The sequence below is a fragment of the Coffea eugenioides genome, chromosome 6, assembly GCF_003713205.1.
Source record: "Coffea eugenioides isolate CCC68of chromosome 6, Ceug_1.0, whole genome shotgun sequence".
In the NCBI taxonomy this organism is placed as follows: domain Eukaryota; kingdom Viridiplantae; phylum Streptophyta; class Magnoliopsida; order Gentianales; family Rubiaceae; genus Coffea; species Coffea eugenioides.
Genome location: NC_040040.1, coordinates 48,665,500 through 48,684,455, shown reverse-complemented (window position 1 = coordinate 48,684,455; position 18,956 = coordinate 48,665,500). Strand labels below are relative to the sequence as shown.

Genomic DNA, 18,956 nt, shown 5'->3' with positions numbered 1-18,956 from the left:
GTTTGTCTTTAACTCTTGCACTAAGTAAGATAAACCTTGCTTGAACGATGGAGTATTTTTATAGATAACTTTAGAGTATAAGAAAGTGTTTTTTTGCAACAAACCACTCTCAACTTGATCTTTTATAAAAGAGATTGTATTATGTCAAGAGTTGCAACTTGATTTCATGTTTTTTCCTTGATTTGTGTTAGCCAAGAGGTTCCTCTATACTAACACAAGAGATTAGTAGTTTTTCAAATATTTTAGACACCATTTAAAAGGTTGTTGATTGCCAAAATATGAAAAGATGCCATAACAAAAAAATTAAACTTTTGATTATTATTAAGGATCTACCCATGGATCCTACTGGATCCCTTCGCGGATCCAATTTTGATAGATTTGACAAAATTTTCACAACATTTTAGAGAGAGTCCGCTTTTTGATTACGGCTTAACTACAACTCAATTCGGGTCCAGATTATGGATATGTGGATGAATCCAACAAGGATCAATGGATAGATCCTTAATAAATTTTGAAAATTTCTAACATATTGTATTTGACAAACCAAGAAAAAAACAATTGACCTTCAGAGACCAAAAACAAATAGCCACAAGAATGTAAATTGCTGCGTGACTTTCATTAGTCACAAACTATTGAAGACAAACTATTGCCCCTCACTTGGTTTATTGGAATGGCTTAGAAAGGAAAGGCCTTTCTAACTTGTCCATTCCGTTCTAGTGTTTGGTCTGATTTATTTAAGTGGGAAAGTCTTTTCCCTCTGAAATATTCATTCCAACTTTTTCTTGGAATCCTATTCTTGGGAAATCCCTTTTTACCTTTATCCTAGAATGCCTAAATAGAAGGATGTCAAATTTATTTTTACAAATCTTTATATTGCAACACAATATCTTAGACTATTTTCAAGCTCAATTAATATTTGAATATAATTTTTCACAATAATTAATTTTTCTTGTATTTAAAATAAATTTTCTTTTATACTAGGAAGCAAATGTTTTAAAATATTTGGGTAAAATACACTAAACCCCCTTGTGGTTTGGGTTATTGTCATAAAGTCTCCTCATTGTTTAAAAACCCCAAAGAGCCTCCTCGTGGTTTGGACTAATTTGGCCAAGGAATGGAAATCATCCAATTTGATGGAAAAATATAAAATTCATATATTAACCTTATTTTCAAACTATACTAAAAGTTAGTTCAAAGTTTACTTAAGATTTTAAAAACTTTCTTGCTTCATTTAAGAAAAAGTAAAATTTAGGGGTTCATTCAACAACTGCTAAAAATTTGTTGTCTTCTCCAACGAGATGTTTAGATTTTAGAACCCATGGCCTTTCTTTTTGTTCTTTTTCCCCTTTTTCTATTTTCCTTTCCCTTCCATTTTCTTCTCCTTCTTTTCCTTTCTTCCATCCAACAATTGTCACCTCGCCATCGTAGTGATTGTCATGGTCACTACCTTTGTGACGCCCGAAAGAAAAGAAAAGGGAAAAATTTTCTGGTGACCAGAATTTTTGCAAAATCCGGCCACATATCCGGGCATTTTCTGGCCGGATACTTGGCCAGATTGGTTGGCTCATTTGAAAAAAAAATTAATTTCTCTTCTGCCCTGAATCCGGCCAGATTTCGGCCGAATTGTGACGTGGCATGTCGGCCATCAACTTTGACCAGCTGATTTTCTTCCTTCTTATCTTGTTTTGGCTGGGATTTTTCCTCATTTCTTTCCTTGGCTTGGCCGGCTATTGAGAGAGGAAAAACAAGAGAGATTTCTTCATTTTTGCTAGTTTTAATCTTTGCTCAAATTTTGAGATTTCACCGATAGTTTTGGAAACTACTCCATACAAGGGCTCCCTATGGAAGTTTGAAGAAGTTGATGGAGTTGTTTTGGAAGGGGAAGCTTTAAGGTGCTATCTTTCTTGAGTTTATAAGGTGAGTTGCTAAGAAAGTTTCCTTTTGTTTTAATAATGAGATATTAGTGGTTTGTAGTGGTTAAACATGTTGTATTGTGGAAGATTTCATGGGTTGAAGGAGTTTATTGTAACTTTCTGATTTATTGGTGAATTTTCCGATTTTATATGATAATTGTTGTTTGGCTTTGGAATGATAACTTGGTTAGGTGTAAGATGAAACTTATATGTACTAGTTGCAACTGCTTACGGAAAATTTCCGCTTGTGGGATTAAATTCCAGATTAGGGTTTCGCATTTGGCCTTGAAGTTGGTTGATTATTGAGCTCTTAACTGGTTAAGATTGAAGGGGGTATTGTGACCCTTATTAAGAGTGTTTAATAGCCTATGATGTATATGTGCTATTGTGGTTGATAGTTATGGATTTGGTGAATGTTTGTAGGTTGGAAAAATGAAGAAATTAAGGGGAAGTGCTGTCCGAACTTTGAGAGTATTTGATTGCTTTAAGTTTGTGATCTAGGGCTTGGACTTGAGCAAGGCAATAATATATCATGGATGGTTCCTGAGCCGTGGTTGGTGAGTGACCCCAAACTATTTCCAAAGCTACTTATGAACTGTTTCTTGCATTATTTACTCGATTGCATATCATGTGTGCTTGCATGTGAGTTCATGACATAATTTGGCTTCAATGAGTTCTTGGAAGTCTTGTGCTGAGCACCAACGTCTCCATCACTGTTTACTCGGAGCAAATGGTTCCCTATCACTGTTTCACTGTTACTGGATCAATTTGAGCGTTGGATGTTTAAGTACAATGATTTCACTGGCTCACAAGAGCAATAAACGTATATTTGATTACTGATCCATGACATTATTGAAATGAACTATTCTGAAACTTATTTGACTACGAATTTTACTGGTTATTCCCTGAGCTTCTAGCTCACCCCCAAATGTTTTCTTCTCCCCACAGGGATCGAGGCAAAGGAAGCACTTGTATTACGTTATTCGTGTGATTGGATGGCATATATCCTGTATAGTTAGATTTGGATTAATTTTGTGTAATAGTTGGGCTAGTGTGACTGTTTGGAATTGAAATGGATGCATATATATACGTTCCACACTTGGGAACTAGTTTTCACTTTGCGTGATATGTAATTCTTGGAGAATTTGATGTATTATTATGAGATGTATCTTGTAATTGATTTGAGGACTGTAGTGAGTGAGTGAGTCCCAGCGAGAGTTGGGCAGGTGGCCCGCCGAACCTTTTGGTTCGCCTTAGGGGGAGGTGGGGCTGTCACAACCTTTGTCTTCTCCAATGGGACGATGTTCAAATTTCAAAACCATGGCCTTTCTTTTTGTTCTTTTTTTCCTTTTTCTGTTTTCTTTTCCCTTCAATTTTCTTCTCATTTTCTTCTTTTCTTCAGTCTAGCAATTGTCACCTTGCCATCGCCGTCATCATCGCTATCACTATGATTGCCGTGGTCACTACCTTCATCATCATCTTCAACACCATTCGGTCTCAGATTTCATCTAAATTCTTGAAATTTCATGCCTCTTCATGTGAAATTGGTGAAAAATATTCGTTACATGGCTCCTAAGGATCGTCCTAGTACCAATTTCATAAGATTTGGTGGTGATTTCATGATACAAAGAGGGCTAACCATTTTTTATTTTAACTTCGTTTTACTACTTTTTGGCCATTTTCGACCAAATTTGATACCAGAATTGTGATATACACGATAAATAGAGTTTAGGACAAAAATTTGGTGAAGTTTCAACAATAAATTATAGTGACTACCGGCGGCAATAGAAGCAGGGGTGGCATGCCTCCATCTCTGGTTCTGGTTTACTGCACTAGTAGGTGGGAGAGAAAGGGCAAAGAAACAGAGAAGGAAAGAAGAAAAAAAAGTAAAGTAAGATTACAAAGGTTGGTGTTGACTTTGCTTTAGTTTTGCTTCTGCTTTTTTATGCTCTAGATGGTTAAGGAGAAAGACGAAAGAAGAAAGAAGAAGGAAAAAATAAAAGAAAATAAAATGTAAAATTACCACATTACCTTTGATATATTATTATCACACTCGCTTGTCAAGCATGTGTAATTCACTTCCCATCAAATTGAATAATTTCCGTTCGTTGCCCAAATTAGTCCAAACCATGAATGGGCTCTTTGGGATTTGAATAGGCTCTATGATAATATCCAAAATCACAAGGGGGTTTAGTGTATTTTACCCAAAATATTTTATTTTTTGACTTTTGAACAATTTTTTTAATCTTATCAAAATTGAAAATAGATTAAATATAAATTAAAATTGTTTGACTTCATATGTAACTCATATTTTATGTTGCTAATTATATTGCTAGGAACTGTAAAATTTTAACTTAAAAATCTATATATTAGAATGAATCAAGTATTATAATCGAAGAATTTTGATATCAATACTCATTTAGTTTTGAAGAAAAATATCAAAATTTCACGTAAATAGACAAATACTATAGAAAAAATAGAACAAAAAGTAATAAAACATATTACGTTCTATAAACTAATTCAGGGTAATTAAATCAAATTTGTATTTAGTATATTCCATTCTGACATCTAAATATTGATTATACCAAATGTTTGAAATCGAGTCAATATTCCATTCTGACTTGTCTATCAAATCCTTGAACAATAAATCTTTTTTCCTACCATTCTAGGTGGAAATGTATTTTGGGTGAAAAAATCTTTCCATTTTGAGCATTCTCGTGTACTAAATGAGGGGTTGGAGTACAAACTTATTCACAAACTCTGAAAGACAAATTATTGTAAACTTACAAGGTTAAAGGCATGAGAGGATGTAAAATATTATAGTTTTGATGATATTTTTTTCAACTACATAGGACTTTAAGTAGAAAGTGTATATGGTTGATTCAAATTCCAACATAAAGAGAAAAGCTCCATAGGTAGCTCGTTTTGGGGGCTACTATGGAATATATGACATATGGCATCCACAGAGTGGTCCACTCAAGTATTCTTAACAAAACACATCAACACAAAATGTTAAGTGCTGGAGAAAAGAGAATAGAGAATTTTATTGACACCTCACTGCATGCATGAATTCTGGTTGCTTGTTATGGAGGTACAAGTCTACCCAGTTTGTATGTGTTATTATAGACCTTTAGTAGCATCAATAGTATATGCACTAAGCTAAGAGTAGTATATAAATCCAATTTCAAAGACATAAATAATATTATTTTCTCACTCTAAAAACACATAGGATGCGTTTGAATAGGTTTTATTTGAGTAATATCTTGGAAAATAAACTTGCAACCCGCAATTATTGATCAACAAAATTTTGGTTGAATAATCTTGGATAAAATAACTTTTAGGGTATATGAACCGTTTGGATTGCAACAACATGAATACCAATTTATTTGATTAAAAAAATAACAACAATTGGGCCCCACACAATAATAGGTTTGATTAATACTTCAAGGGAACATATAGGTCCCACACAAAGAAAGCAACCTAATAACCACAACACACAGTCAAATGACTTATTTACGGATTCTGGAGACTGTTTCCATAGGAGTACTATTAGATAAGAACGTACATTTATTTTAAAAAAAAACTCCAATCTTGCTCTCTGATTTATCATTTTATATGTAACCACGTAGCGAGCACATCAACCACCAAAGTGGAGAAGGCACAGAGTAACAAGAAGAAATATCACAAACCAAAGTTCTAGATTAGGAATTTCCCAACTTGATGAGAGTTTAAATTCAGGTCAATCATTGAATCAGTTATGTCGTCTGTAGATAGCAAACATGCCCTCCGCTAGTGCATCACGCATTGTCCACCATTCTTGAATAGCTTGTGGATCTGCATGTAATGGTTGTATATCCGGATATGGCAGGATTGCACCATTGACATCCGGTCCCGCTTCATCGGGATTCACAAAATGTGTATTGTCTGGATGTTCATCGAATATGAAATTATGAACGGCGCAATATGCAATCACGATATTAAGTTGGGCAGTCATCGTGTAGTTCAGTACTGCTTCCCTTAAAATTGCGAACCTTCTTTTTAAAACTCTGAATGTCCTTTCGATGATGTTACGCAGTGATGAATGTCTATAGTTAAAAAGTTCTTTGGCCATTGTAAATTGTCCCCGTTTTCACTCACTTAAATCTATCTGCCACTAATAAGTGAATATTTCATATGTGTTTCATATGGTTACATGCAAACTTTTGGCATGTTTTTAGGGGTTCATAGCCATTTTTAAACCCTTTTTGGTAAAAATTTCTTCAAGTGTCGTTTAGTGAATTAAACATGCAAAATGAGTGGATTGATACATAAATGTGTGGTGTTTGTAGGTTATTGGTGCATGAACACTCGTTTGAGTTGAAGAAGATGCAATGTATTTCTTGAAGGATAACGCATAAGTGAAACAAGAAGAGAAAATCGTGCAAAAAAGGAAGAAAATTGAATCTGAAAACAGGGGAGCTGGATCTGAGTTCGGATTCATCCCACTACCCTTATTTCCGAGACCTTGTCTGAGAAACTAGAAAAATAGATCCGAGGGCAAGGATCCGAACTCGGATCCCTATGAGAGAGACCTCGTATCCTGCTATGTAATGAAAATAAAAAATGAAGAAAAATGAGATCCGAGTAATACCTTGACCAATTCAACCTCGGATCCTACCCTTAGATCCCAATTCTGGCAGTGCAACTTACTCTGCAACTTGTGCTCTATTCACACAAGTTTTTTGACCAATTTAGCTGCAAGAAATCCGGGTGGAAATGAGCAAGCTTGCATAGAGAATTCAAAAAACAACTTTTGGTGATTCCTAGATGCGTTTCACATCAACTTTAACAACTCACCTTGAACTTGAATTCCTCTATAAATAAAAGCCTTGGAGGACATTTTTAAGAACTTTGTAGAGGATCAAGAAAGCACTACAAAATATAGTTTCTTAGTTTTTTAGTTTAGGTAGTGTAGGATAGTTTTAGTTTTAGCTAGTTCATCATTTCTTTTGTATTACCTGTGACAGCCCCACCTTTCCCTAAGGCGAACCAAAGGGTTTGGCGGACCGCCTACCCAACTCTCGCCAGGACTCGATCGCTCTCATCAAGTGAAATAAGATATAACCTCGAGACTAAGCGAAAAACAATTCCCAAACTTGAAACATATACTTACATTCATATCCATCTCAAACAGAAATACAATCCCAATTAGAGCAAAAGCTTTAAGTTCTTACTATATCCAACCTTATCCAAGCACTAGCATGAGAACAATAAAAAATAAAATTTCAAAAACTAGACCAAGCTAGTCTGCACAGACTCACGTCCTCGCTCGTATCCCCTGTAAGGAAAACAAAGCTAAAGGAATGAGATAAAAGCTCAGTGAGGTTCCATACACATAGCCAAATAATTAAACGAGGACATCAATCATGTAATAACAAGTAATCCAGAAAATATTTACAATATAAAGTAATGATAATACATTCATTAAAAGGATACATGCTAACATGGAGCCCTTCATTCATTCATTCCACCAACCATTTCCTTATTCCTCCAGCATTAAAAATAATTTCATTTGTAAGTGAAAACCCCTCCATTGTTCTTGCCATTCATTCATCCATTTCATTTTCCCCCTACTGGACACTGGGCAGTCTCCACCAGACTTCATGGTCATACTCGATTATACCAAACATTAACCCAGGGCCACCAATCGCCCGACCGAGTCTGCTTCTGGCTCGAGTCGACCGGCAACGAAGGGCAAGTGCCCATTTCAGCCAAAGGCTTACATTCATGTACAAGTAGTATTTAAACATTTAATCATTTAATCATTGTAAATTTCACATTCATTTAGGTCGAGTGCGATAAAGTACACACTTGCCTAGCAAAATTCATTTTTAGAAATCATTGAAAACATTTAACATTTAATCCAACATTCACAACAATCCACATAGTCATTGGAAACATAACGTACAAAGAATACTCACCTATTTAAGCAAAATAACGTCCAAAGTTTCCTTCCGGATAATACCCTCAATTACCAAGGAACCCTATTAATAACCAAGAGAAAATATTACAGCTAAACCATCACTACAAGAAAATTGTTCATCAGTGACAACACAAAGTCATCACAGAACATACAAAAATCGTCACAAATACCTTTTATTGACGACTTTTTGATCGTCACAAAGTCGTCACTAAATCCCCGTCGGTAAAAGTAAACAGTGACGACTTAAAATGTCGTCACTAAATAGTTCTCATTAGTGACGACTTTAAGTAGAGCATTTTTGACAAAAGATCAAGTCGTCAATAAAACACTTCCAGATTGTCGTCACTAATGACAACTATTTAGTGACGACCCGAATGTCATCACTAAATAGTTGTCATTAGTGACAACAATCCGGAAGTGTTTTATTGATGAATTGATCTTTTGTCAAAAATGCTCTACTTAAGGTCGTCACTAAAAAGCACCGAAAGCCATTGTATATAACTATTTTACTGACAACAATTGTCGTCACAAATGTAGCTTAGATTTAGTGACAGTCTCTGTTGTGACAAGGAGTTTTTATTTTCTATTTTGTGACAACTTTTTTTTGTCATTAGATAATTTCTCAATAGCTTAATAGTCATAATTTGGCCTGTAATGATTGCTAAATCATTGATTTTAAACAAACCATACAAATAAACATAAACGATTGATAACCAAAAGTATTTGCATTAGATTACATGGTAATAATATAGCATTCTCAAATGCCAAATTCAAGTGTACATTACCCAACTAATGCCTACAAAAATAACATTTGTCCAAAATATCACTTGTACATAAGGTACATTTACAAAAGCAATCACAATTTAAGAAATTGAAGAACATCTAAATGAACCACTCCATGAGCAAAAGGCAATTTTGTCTTCAACATTCTTCAACCATAACCATAGATATCTTCCAAGAGCTAGTATGAATAGCATTTATCTGTCATAAAAGAGTAAAAGAAGTAGGTAAGGGGAGGAGTACAATAATAAAGAACAAGTAATGAGACTTAGATTATTAAGACAAAAATTACAATTCATTAAGAACCTCATATAATTTGGGCCCACATATTACAACACCAGCATATGTAAGGACGAAAACTTCAGGTTAGTCTTTTATTCAACTTCCTCTGTTAAGGTCGGCTAATGGGGTGTTTCTGCCGGACAAGTCCTTCCCCACACCCCAAACTACAAAATTCCAGTCAGTTATCCATTGGGATAATGATAATTTACCGACTATTTGTCATGATCAGTTCCGGAACTTGTGGGATGCTGCAGATGTTGATCAACTTGAGCTCTCAGCATTTAAAAGTAGAAAAATCAAAAGCAACAGCTCTATTATCGGATTTGGCCGGCTGCATCTTTTGCTGGTGGAAAAGGTATCCATTTGCTTATAGAATCCCTTTTTCGAACTCTGTTAAGAGCCAACATCCAACTTAACTGAGCTTTCATGACATCTTTAGAAGTTCCTGCAAGAGATTCTTGTACTAAAAAGGTCGCTCTTGCGTATTTATCCATTGAGGTATTTGACACCAATCTTTCACCACAAGGTCCACATATATCATCACTTTTTTTTTAACAACTTCTATCCAAATTGTCCAAATTATAGCATCACTGTCCTGGCTTTTGATTAACTCGCTGTAATGATCTTTTTCATATCCTTGTATTATAGGACTAGGAAACAGTACTTGGACCCACAATTAATCACCAATCCTAACTTCAACCACCAAATGGTCGATATGCAGTAGTTGAAGAATGACATACTTATGAGGCTTTACCTAGTAGCACAAACAGGATAGCTCAACCATGTACAAATTTCTCAAACCCAATCGCGTCCCTAAGATGACCTTTTAGCAGTAAAATAACGAACATCAGACCAAACAACCCACTTTATACCAATTGCAAGAACAGTGAGCAGGTCCTACAAGAGATGAAGGAAATTCTGACTGCATATATTGCTATCATTAAGAATCTGATAGTAGATATTAGAAAGCTAAAAACGCATCTAGTGGAAAAATATATGAATAAATTAGTCTGCAATCAAAATTTCCTTACATCAGGGAATGCCCAGAAACCATACATCTTTTGGGCACATATTATGGGGTTATACCATATCAGTACAGAAGTGATACATGAGCCTCACGCTAAAAAGCCGCTCTCTATCACACCACATTCCTAACATTGTAAAACAGATGAGTCCATTCTCCATGAAAACTGATTTCAAAAAAAGTTATATACAAAGTTTCTCCTAGGAATCCAAGCATTCATCGACTCTCTCAAACATTTCTAAAGAATGATGCAAATTGCTCGGCATGGTAGCATGATCCCAACAATGACACACTCCCAATCAAGAGATGGAATTAATTTAAACCTGGAGCAACATCTGCTTCTTGTGTGGGTTCAAATCTATAAAAACATAATGCCTGCAAACTGTGAAATAAATGGACCAATACGTGTATGTCATAGAAAAGGTATTCCTACTTTCTATCAGCTAGTTCCCAACTTCATACTCATCTTAATTCATACTCAGAAACATAAGCAGAAAGTTCATGAAAAGAAATAATTTATTTTCATTCTCCATGAACTGTATCACAGAAGAATAAATTAAACTAATACATAACCCCAAAACAAAAACCAAAAAAAAAAAAGATAATAATAAGTTCTCGGAAAACATGAAAAAGTACTGGAGACAAAGCATGAATTTCTGGTAAACAGGATATGCTATTTAGTAATTCAATAATACGTGGTGCAGATGTCTGTCTGTTTTTACAACATAGAGTGGGGGTAAAGAAGGCAGTGAGAGGTATGCAACAGCAAAAAATTTGCCAGGGTCGGTATCTGATGGCATGGTTTTTAATTTACTATGGCCAATCCTCAAAGCTCAGCAACATTAACCATTTGGAAAATATCACAAATTCTAAGAGCATGACAAGCACCTTAACAAACAAGCAAGTTTGAGAAAAATACATCTCAACCCTTATCCTAAATTGGCATGTTTGAAACTTGAAACAACCTGAAACAATATACCTGAAATCAATCTCTATTACAGATCGAAAGAAGGTTATTAGATGACACCTGACAACTGTCCATTCAAATTCCAAGTTCCTGATCAAACTATTACACGGCAGAATATTCTTACAACCAACAAGTATTATAGATTATGAGATGTTAAACAATTAGCAATACTGAATGGGGACAATATTTGAAACAACTATGAAGAAGGCAAAAGGAAAAAGGGAAAGATACCATTATAAGGCAAAGGATTTGCACCGTCTCTGACAAGTAGATCTTTGACACCTCGCTCACATTTCGCACAGTCATTTGTGTGTATAGAATGTGATTCCAAGTCCTTAACAGTCTGCAAGACAGAAGAAAAAGAAAAGATTAGAATAGGAGTCAAACCTTACCATCTAGAGTCCAGACATATGAGACATAACACTGGAAAAGTAGTATCAAGGACATTAGATAGATGGATACCTCTTCCCACGAATTACTGACTACCGCAACAACGTTCTCATATGGCAGTTGTTTCACCGTCAGCTTACCAATTTTCTCCTTGAAATCAATAATCTCGATTTTCTGTGCTTCTAATTTCTCAACGAGCTTCTGATTTTGAAATTTAAGCACTGCCGCATCAAAATTAGAGGATATGCCAAAAGCTATTATCAAAATTAGGGCCATAAAGCAATTGGAGAAAATGATCAAGTAAATAACAACATAGCTATGATAGCATTTAATAATCAAGAGCTGCTAAAAGATTTTGGGCAGAAATTTGCAAAAAATATTGTAGAATATTAGGGATTTGGAAAATTTGGGGAAAATGTATAGGAGAGAGAAAAACGAACCTTTCCAATGAAAACCTTGCCCTTTAATGCTGGACAGCCATGGTGATGCTAGTGAGAAGCCAGAGAACGGATTTGTTGTGTGGGTGAAAGTGATAAATGCCGTGCGGAAGCTCTGTTTTGGGAAGCTCTGTTTGTTTCAGCTCGGTGAAAGTTTGTGTTGGTCAAGTGTTCCGTTGCTTTAACTCAGACCAAGTGTTCCGTTGCTTTTGTTTTCAGAATGTGTTCCACTGTTTTGGGTCTTTGCTTTGCTTTGGATATTGTTTTTGTGCGCGGCACTTTCACTATGATTTGATCAAAATTTTGACTTCACTCATTTTCCCTCCATTTGATACCAAAAATCAAGTTTTTTTCTGGATTTGTAATATGGTTTGAACCATAGATTTTAATGCTATAGTATTATTCTTTATTTTTTAGCAAAAAATAAAAAAATTTCATCAACATAGGTGGCAAAATTTGTTAATTTCATATAATTGAAAATGTACTTTTATAATTTGCTAATATTTTATACTAATTTCTTATAATTGCAGCACTAAAGAACATCATGTAATTGAAAATAATTAAACTCAAATTATATGGTTATAACATAGTTTCAATAAAAATAATCATTTTCCCAACATTTGAGACCAATCATCATGCTTTTTTTTTATTTTTAATTTGGTTTGAAGCATAGATTTTATTGCTATAGTATTATTCTTTATTTTTTAGTACAAAAACACAAATTTTCATCAATATAGGTGGCAAAATTTGTTAATTACATATAAGTGAAAATATACTTTTATAATTTGCAAATATTTTAGCCCTGCAATTTTTTATAATTGCAGCACTAAAGTACATCATTAATTGAAAATAACGAAAGTCAAATTCTATGGTTATAACAGACTTTCATTAAAAATAATCAAATGCTATTAATAAGACATTATTGTTAAGTCAAAATCAAAGAAAATTTAGTGATGACATAATGTTATCACTAATTTATTCAAGATTATAATGACAAGAAAAGTCGTCACTAATTAAATTGCTAGTTTTTAATATTGTCAATTGCTAGTTTTTAATACTTTTGTGAAAATATTGATAATGGTTGAGAAAATTTTGTTACATTACTGCAAGTGATAAATGTACTTTTGTTCTTTTTCAAACATTTATTTTAATGTTTAATTTTGTTTAAAACTATTGTACTAGTATAGATTTGCAAGACAAAACTTAAGTTCTCAATAGTTAAAAAATTCATTACAGAGAAAACACAAAGTAGTAGTTGCAAAATGTGTATAAATTACAGATATTTTAATGTGTATAAATTACAGTTTATTTTAATGTTTAATTTTGTTTGAAACTATTTTACTAGTATAGATTTGCAAGACATAGATTTATGGGTAATTTCTTTTCTTTTTTGCTTTCACATATTTAATTTATGTTAAATACAAAACCTACCAGTTTCCCTTTCATAAAAATATTAGTGCAACACTTTTTGAATTTTACTTACAAACATTTATGTATTTAACATAAATTAAATGATTCAGAGTGAAATGCCCATAAAGAGCAGAATATTTGTTCATGTAATGGAGGAAACCCACAAAGAGTTGGTACTTTATGGGCCATTTCTTTTTTTAAAAAAATTTAATTTATGTTGAAAAGATAACCTGCCAGTTTTCGTTTTGTAAGAAATCAGTGTAACACTTTTTGAATTTTACTTACAAACATTTATAAATTTATCATAAATTATATGTTTGAGAGTAAAATGCCCATAAAAAGTTGGTACTTTGAATAGATAATGCTCATTTGCCCATAAACTACACTCCCTGAAGGGTATTTTGTTAATTACTTTGTAGTACTTTGTTATTCCTTTGCTAATACTACTTGGCATGTAGTACAAAGGATAAATCTGGCATAAATTTCTTATTCCATTGATAAAAAGACCTGCTTGCCTTATAACTATTGTAATGAAAGATATATCTTTAGAGTTTATAACAAATTATTACTTAAGTTTGAGAAAATTATAAAATATTTATGCATAGTTTATCAAGATACCATTCGCAATTTCCTAATAAAAAAATAGGGGCTAAATTGTAAAAGCTAGGGTGCCATAATAGAAATAATAAAATTGGTGTATTACATATGGGGGTTAAATTGCAAAAGTTAGAGTGCCATAGTAGAATTAATGAAATTGGTGAATTACATATGGGGCTAAATTACAAAAGTTAGGGAGTAATAATAGAATTAAAGAAATCGGTGTACTACATATGGGGCTAAATTGTAAAAGTTAAAGTATCATAATGGAATTAATGGAATTTTTTACAACATTTGGGGCTAAATCGCAAAAGTTAGGGTGGCACAGTAGAATTAATGAAAGTGACTTAGAAATAAGTACTTTAAACAGTGACGATTAATTCTTGTCACTAAATCCGAATCAGTAGAGTGACAGTGACGATATTAGAAGTTGTCACTATATAGATCATTTTAGTGACAACTTTTTCAAGGTCGTCACTGCAGCCTTAGTTGCTTTGAGCAATTATGACAACTCTCCTTGTCGTCACTAAACAACCACGTTTTGTGACGACTTTTGTCGTCACTAAAAAATGTTGTCACTAATGACCATATTTCTTGCAGTGTAGTTTGTGACGAAAATAACGGGTCGTCACTAAACATTTAGTTGCTTTGATGCAATTGTGACAACTTTAGGTGTCGCGACTAAAGAAACTCCTTTTGTGACGACTTATTGTCATCACGACAAAATGTTGTCACTAATAACTTTTTTTTTTAGTGATCAGTGACAACAACAAAAAGTCGTCCGTAAATAGGCCAAGCAATAGTGATGATGTTCTTAATGTCGTCACTATTGTGTGTTCTAAACACTCCCGCGCTCTTGCTAAATCTTGGCGGGAATTTACTAGTGACGACTTTTCTAAGTCGTCACAAATGAGTTGGCTCCCATTAGAGGTTTGTGACGAGTTAGAAAGTCGTCAATAAAGGATCCACTTTTGTGACAACTTTTTTTCGTCACAGAGAAAAGTTGTCACTAATGACCAATTTTCTTGTAGTGCATCCAAAGTTTAGGTGAACCAAAGAAAATCCGAATAACTACTAGTACAAAGTATAAGTATAGTTTTGGAAGTGAAAAGAGTACATTTAAACCAAAGGACATGAGTAAAATATTTGTAAAACTTATGTTCGCTCGTAAAACTTTGAAATCTCCATTTGAGTCGAAGAAACGAAGAAAACGTATTTCTAATAGTTGTAAATTTCATTTTTCCAAGGGTACAAGTTTTGGCCAGATTCTAACTTATATACCTCTAAGAAAGAAGACTTGAATACCTTAGATGATTCAAATTAGTTTCATCCTCAACCCTTACTCAAGTCACGAGTACATCTACCTAGCCATCGAGTGCAAATTTGGACAGCACGCCCTTTGTGTTTACCTATTTTCCAGCCATTTATGACTTCGTTATTCTTTTCTCAATTCAGCCCCAAAACACATACAATTAATCTCATCACAATAGCCGTTCAATAGGCTCAAATCATCCACATACAACACAAGTATAATAATCCAATCGGAAATCAAGTTTTGAATGCAAAAGACTAAATGGCAGATTAGACATCTTATAACATTTTGATCACAACTAGAGTTACATTTATCGGATTGGGGTACACTTTATACTGTTTCGAAGCTAAGACAAAGGGTTACAACTTTCATCGAGACAAGTCAACCCAATTCATATTTGATCTTGGTCGAATTTGCAGATTACAGAACCAGAATTTAAATGTCAGTCTGGTTATCAGCACTGGATTTGAATGACAATAACTCAACTACAAAATTCCAATTGAAGCATTTTCAGATGCGTTGGAAAACTGAAACATAGGGGTAAAATTTTCATGTTTTGACCAAATGTTGATTTGATACGGATCAAAGTGAAAAACGAAGCTAAAAGTGTGAAATCACAAAACTGTCCGCAAAATGAAGCTTTTGGCAGTCAGGGGTATTTCGGTCATTTCACATGATACAGTACTCAGATCGAGCTGAAATTTTACAGGCAGTTATAAAATACCATTTCCTACAACTGTCATGTTTTGACCTAAGCCTAATTCGACCTCTAACATAGACGAACTAAGCAGGTCAAAACAGGGCAGATTCATCACTATCATTGCTGGAACTTTCTCTACTAAAGCTGGAATTCTAGAACTAAAACTGGAAATTTCAACCAAAGCTAGAAAACCATATACCAAAGCTTAAAAGTTCACATCAAAGTTAAACCATCTCAAATCAAAACTACCAAGTTCATCTCATGGTTGGAAAATGCATATCAAGGCTTGAAATTGAACATTAAAGCTGGAAACTACATGCTACCCTAGCCAAAACCATAAAATCTTTCATAACCATGCTTCTTTTAGCCTTAATCATACCTTATCTTGAATGAATCTCAAGAGTCAAGTAAAAAGAGATGTTTTCTAGAAATTTTACCTCAAAACCCCAAGATAACAAGCAACTCAAGAGCTTTCTTTTCCAAGTACTCTACCAAAAGTTTCTTCCGCCAAAAACTCTCCACCAAAGCTCCTCCTCCTACTTCAAAATCAGTTTTTTTATGGATTGTTTTGGAAGGTTGGGATAAAACTCAAATATCAAGCAAGGTTTTTGGGTTGTAAATAGAGTTTGCTCTCTCCTTTCTCTTGAGAGGAGGTTCGGCCAAGAGAAACAAACAATGAGGGGAGTTTTAGTCCAAAATTCTAAGATAAAGACCAAAGAAGTCTTGGTCAGAAGTGAGGTAGTTAATTTGACACTTGATAAGGCAAGAAATAATGTCCAAAATTAGACCAAAATATCTCTCTTTTTCTCTTTGCAACATTCGGCCAAGACAAGCAATAAATGGAGGAAAAATGGTGATGGAATGATAGCTTAGTCTTGATCAAGTCTTAGTCAAACTTTGTTGCTTGTCATTGTCAATAAGAGAAAAATAATAGCTTAGTCTTAATCAAGTCTTAGTCTATCCCTTTTGTTTGGTCAACAATTTCAGCCACACTAAGATAATTATTAGGGAAGGGTAAATGAAAGAAAAATAAGAAAATTAGGAGAAGAAAGTATTAGTCAAGCGGTGCCTTCGACCGGTACAAATGGCGCGAGTCGGTTCAAGCCGTTTTTCCTTAACTTGCCCGTACTAGTGTTTTCACTCATGATTCACTCACTTATTATTAACACTTCTAATCACACCTTTGTTTTTTATCTAAAACTCACTCTTAACTACCAAATTTAGTACACACTCCGTACCGAATAATCACACTACGAAAAGACGTAAAAACCCTAATTTACGCTAACAAGAAGACAAACGGAAAAATCATTGATTCTATGTTTGTTTGCACTTATAGTGGGGTGAATGAGTAGTAAGGCTTTTAAAAATTAATGAATGCCAAATAAAAGGGAATTTTAAGAAAAATATAAGGAATTTTACAATTCCATAGATTAAAATTAGGATTTCGACTAAAATATGAGAGATTTAAGAAAACCTGTTAGTCACAAGTAAAACTAGGGTTTTGAGTACAAGTAGGGTTTCTAATCTTTAAAACAAAACAATGTCTTAAAACAAAAATAAAATAGAGAAACCGTAATATCCTAAAAGTCGGGGTATCACATTACCTAGATGAAGATGAAGTTGGAGGATGAAGAAGGCAAGAAGAGAGCTCATGTGACAAGGGTTACTCTACCTTCCCAATTTTTTATCTTTTGTAATTGATTCTAAATTTAGTTAATATGCAAGTATTGGATTTTATGTTTATTATGTATTTCTATAGTTTATGCCTTGGATTTTGGTTGAACTTTCTATGATTATTTGGTGTTTATTATTTGGTTAGTTGATACTTTTATTTTGAGCAAGTTATTTAGTGCTTTTGCTTTTCTAAATCATGATTAACTTGGTATCATTAATTGTGATTATCTAAAGGTGTTGTTTCTTCAATGAAAATTGGGACTTAATACTAGTTCAAGAAGTGCTAAATCTAGAAAGTACACTTACGAGAGTAGAAATGTACCTTTGTGGTTTTAGCAATTTATTTCATATAATTTCATAGAGGTAATGAGCTTGTAATTAATTCCATAACCACGAGAGTAGGTAATTAATTTCATAACAAGTATAGTTGATTCACCACGAGAGTAGGTTTCACATCCATGAGAAAATTATGTCATAACTAACCAAGATATTAGTATCTAATGATTGACTATTACTTCTAAAGTTAAAGACTTTGTCAAGGAAGCCAGGTGGTGCTGGCTAAAAGGTAGGAGAATCAACTCAACTTGGAGGGGGAGAAAGTAAAATGGAATTCACTGGTTTGGCGGCCTATATATATATATATATATATCCGAATATGCTTTTATTCTCTGGCTGGTGATAGAACAAAAGCTGACTACAAGAGATGGGCTGGAAAAATCGAGTCAATGGAAAAATCGGATGGGTTTCTGGTTGAACCACCGGATCAACAAGGTTTGTCCGGTCAAACTACACCCAACCTGGTCTAATGGTCAGGTCACCGAACCGACTGGTTCAACCATCAGGCCGAGGTTGATTTAATAACTATGCCGCATGTTGTAATGTGGAATTCGACTTGGAAAGTGGATGTGTTTGTACGGGAGATTATTTGAAATAATTATTCTAGTACTTTTTACGATATGACGTGAGATAAAAAGGTAATTGATAAGATAAAAAGTATTTTGAAAAATATATTTGTGATGCAAGTAAATAATTTTTGGTCAAATCATTGCTATCCAAACTCATGTCACACTTTGTCTTACAGTCCCCTAATGTTTGTTAATGTGATTTTTTGCTGAATTATTTGTTGTTGTGATTTTTTTTTTGAATTAATCTTATATACATTATCTTTGTTGTTGTTTTGTTGATGTGATTATTTTTTAAATTAATCTTATACAATATTAACATTGGAAACTTGATAACTGTATAAAATTTGAATTTTAATTTCAAGCTTGACCACTATATAAAATTTGAATTTCAATTTAAAAATTCAGATTAGAGATTAGTTGTCAAGCATCCATGCTGATAGTTGTCTTACACTTCCCCTAACGTTTGTTGTTGTGATTTTCTTAGAATTATTTGTTGTTCTGATTTTTTAAATTAATCTTATATATACTATCTTTGTTGTTGTGATTTTTTTTTGAATTAATCTTATATACACTGACAGTGTATATACACTATCATCATTGAAA

General features: G+C 33.7%; 1 protein-coding gene across 1 annotated transcript; it reads right to left on the bottom strand.

Annotated features, from left to right (window-relative positions):
• Window positions 1-5,664: 5,664 nt before the first annotated feature.
• Window positions 5,665-6,024, bottom strand: LOC113774313. The gene has a single exon (XM_027318865.1). The coding sequence runs from the start codon at window positions 6,022-6,024 to the stop codon at window positions 5,665-5,667; it is 360 nt and encodes a 119-aa protein (XP_027174666.1).
• Between the last annotated feature and the right edge of the window lie 12,932 nt (window positions 6,025-18,956).

Bases quoted from the DNA above. Each gene is read 5' to 3' on its own strand.
- LOC113774313 (XM_027318865.1), bottom strand. From the start codon at position 6,024: ATGGCCAAAGAACTTTTTAACTATAGACATTCATCACTGCGTAACATC.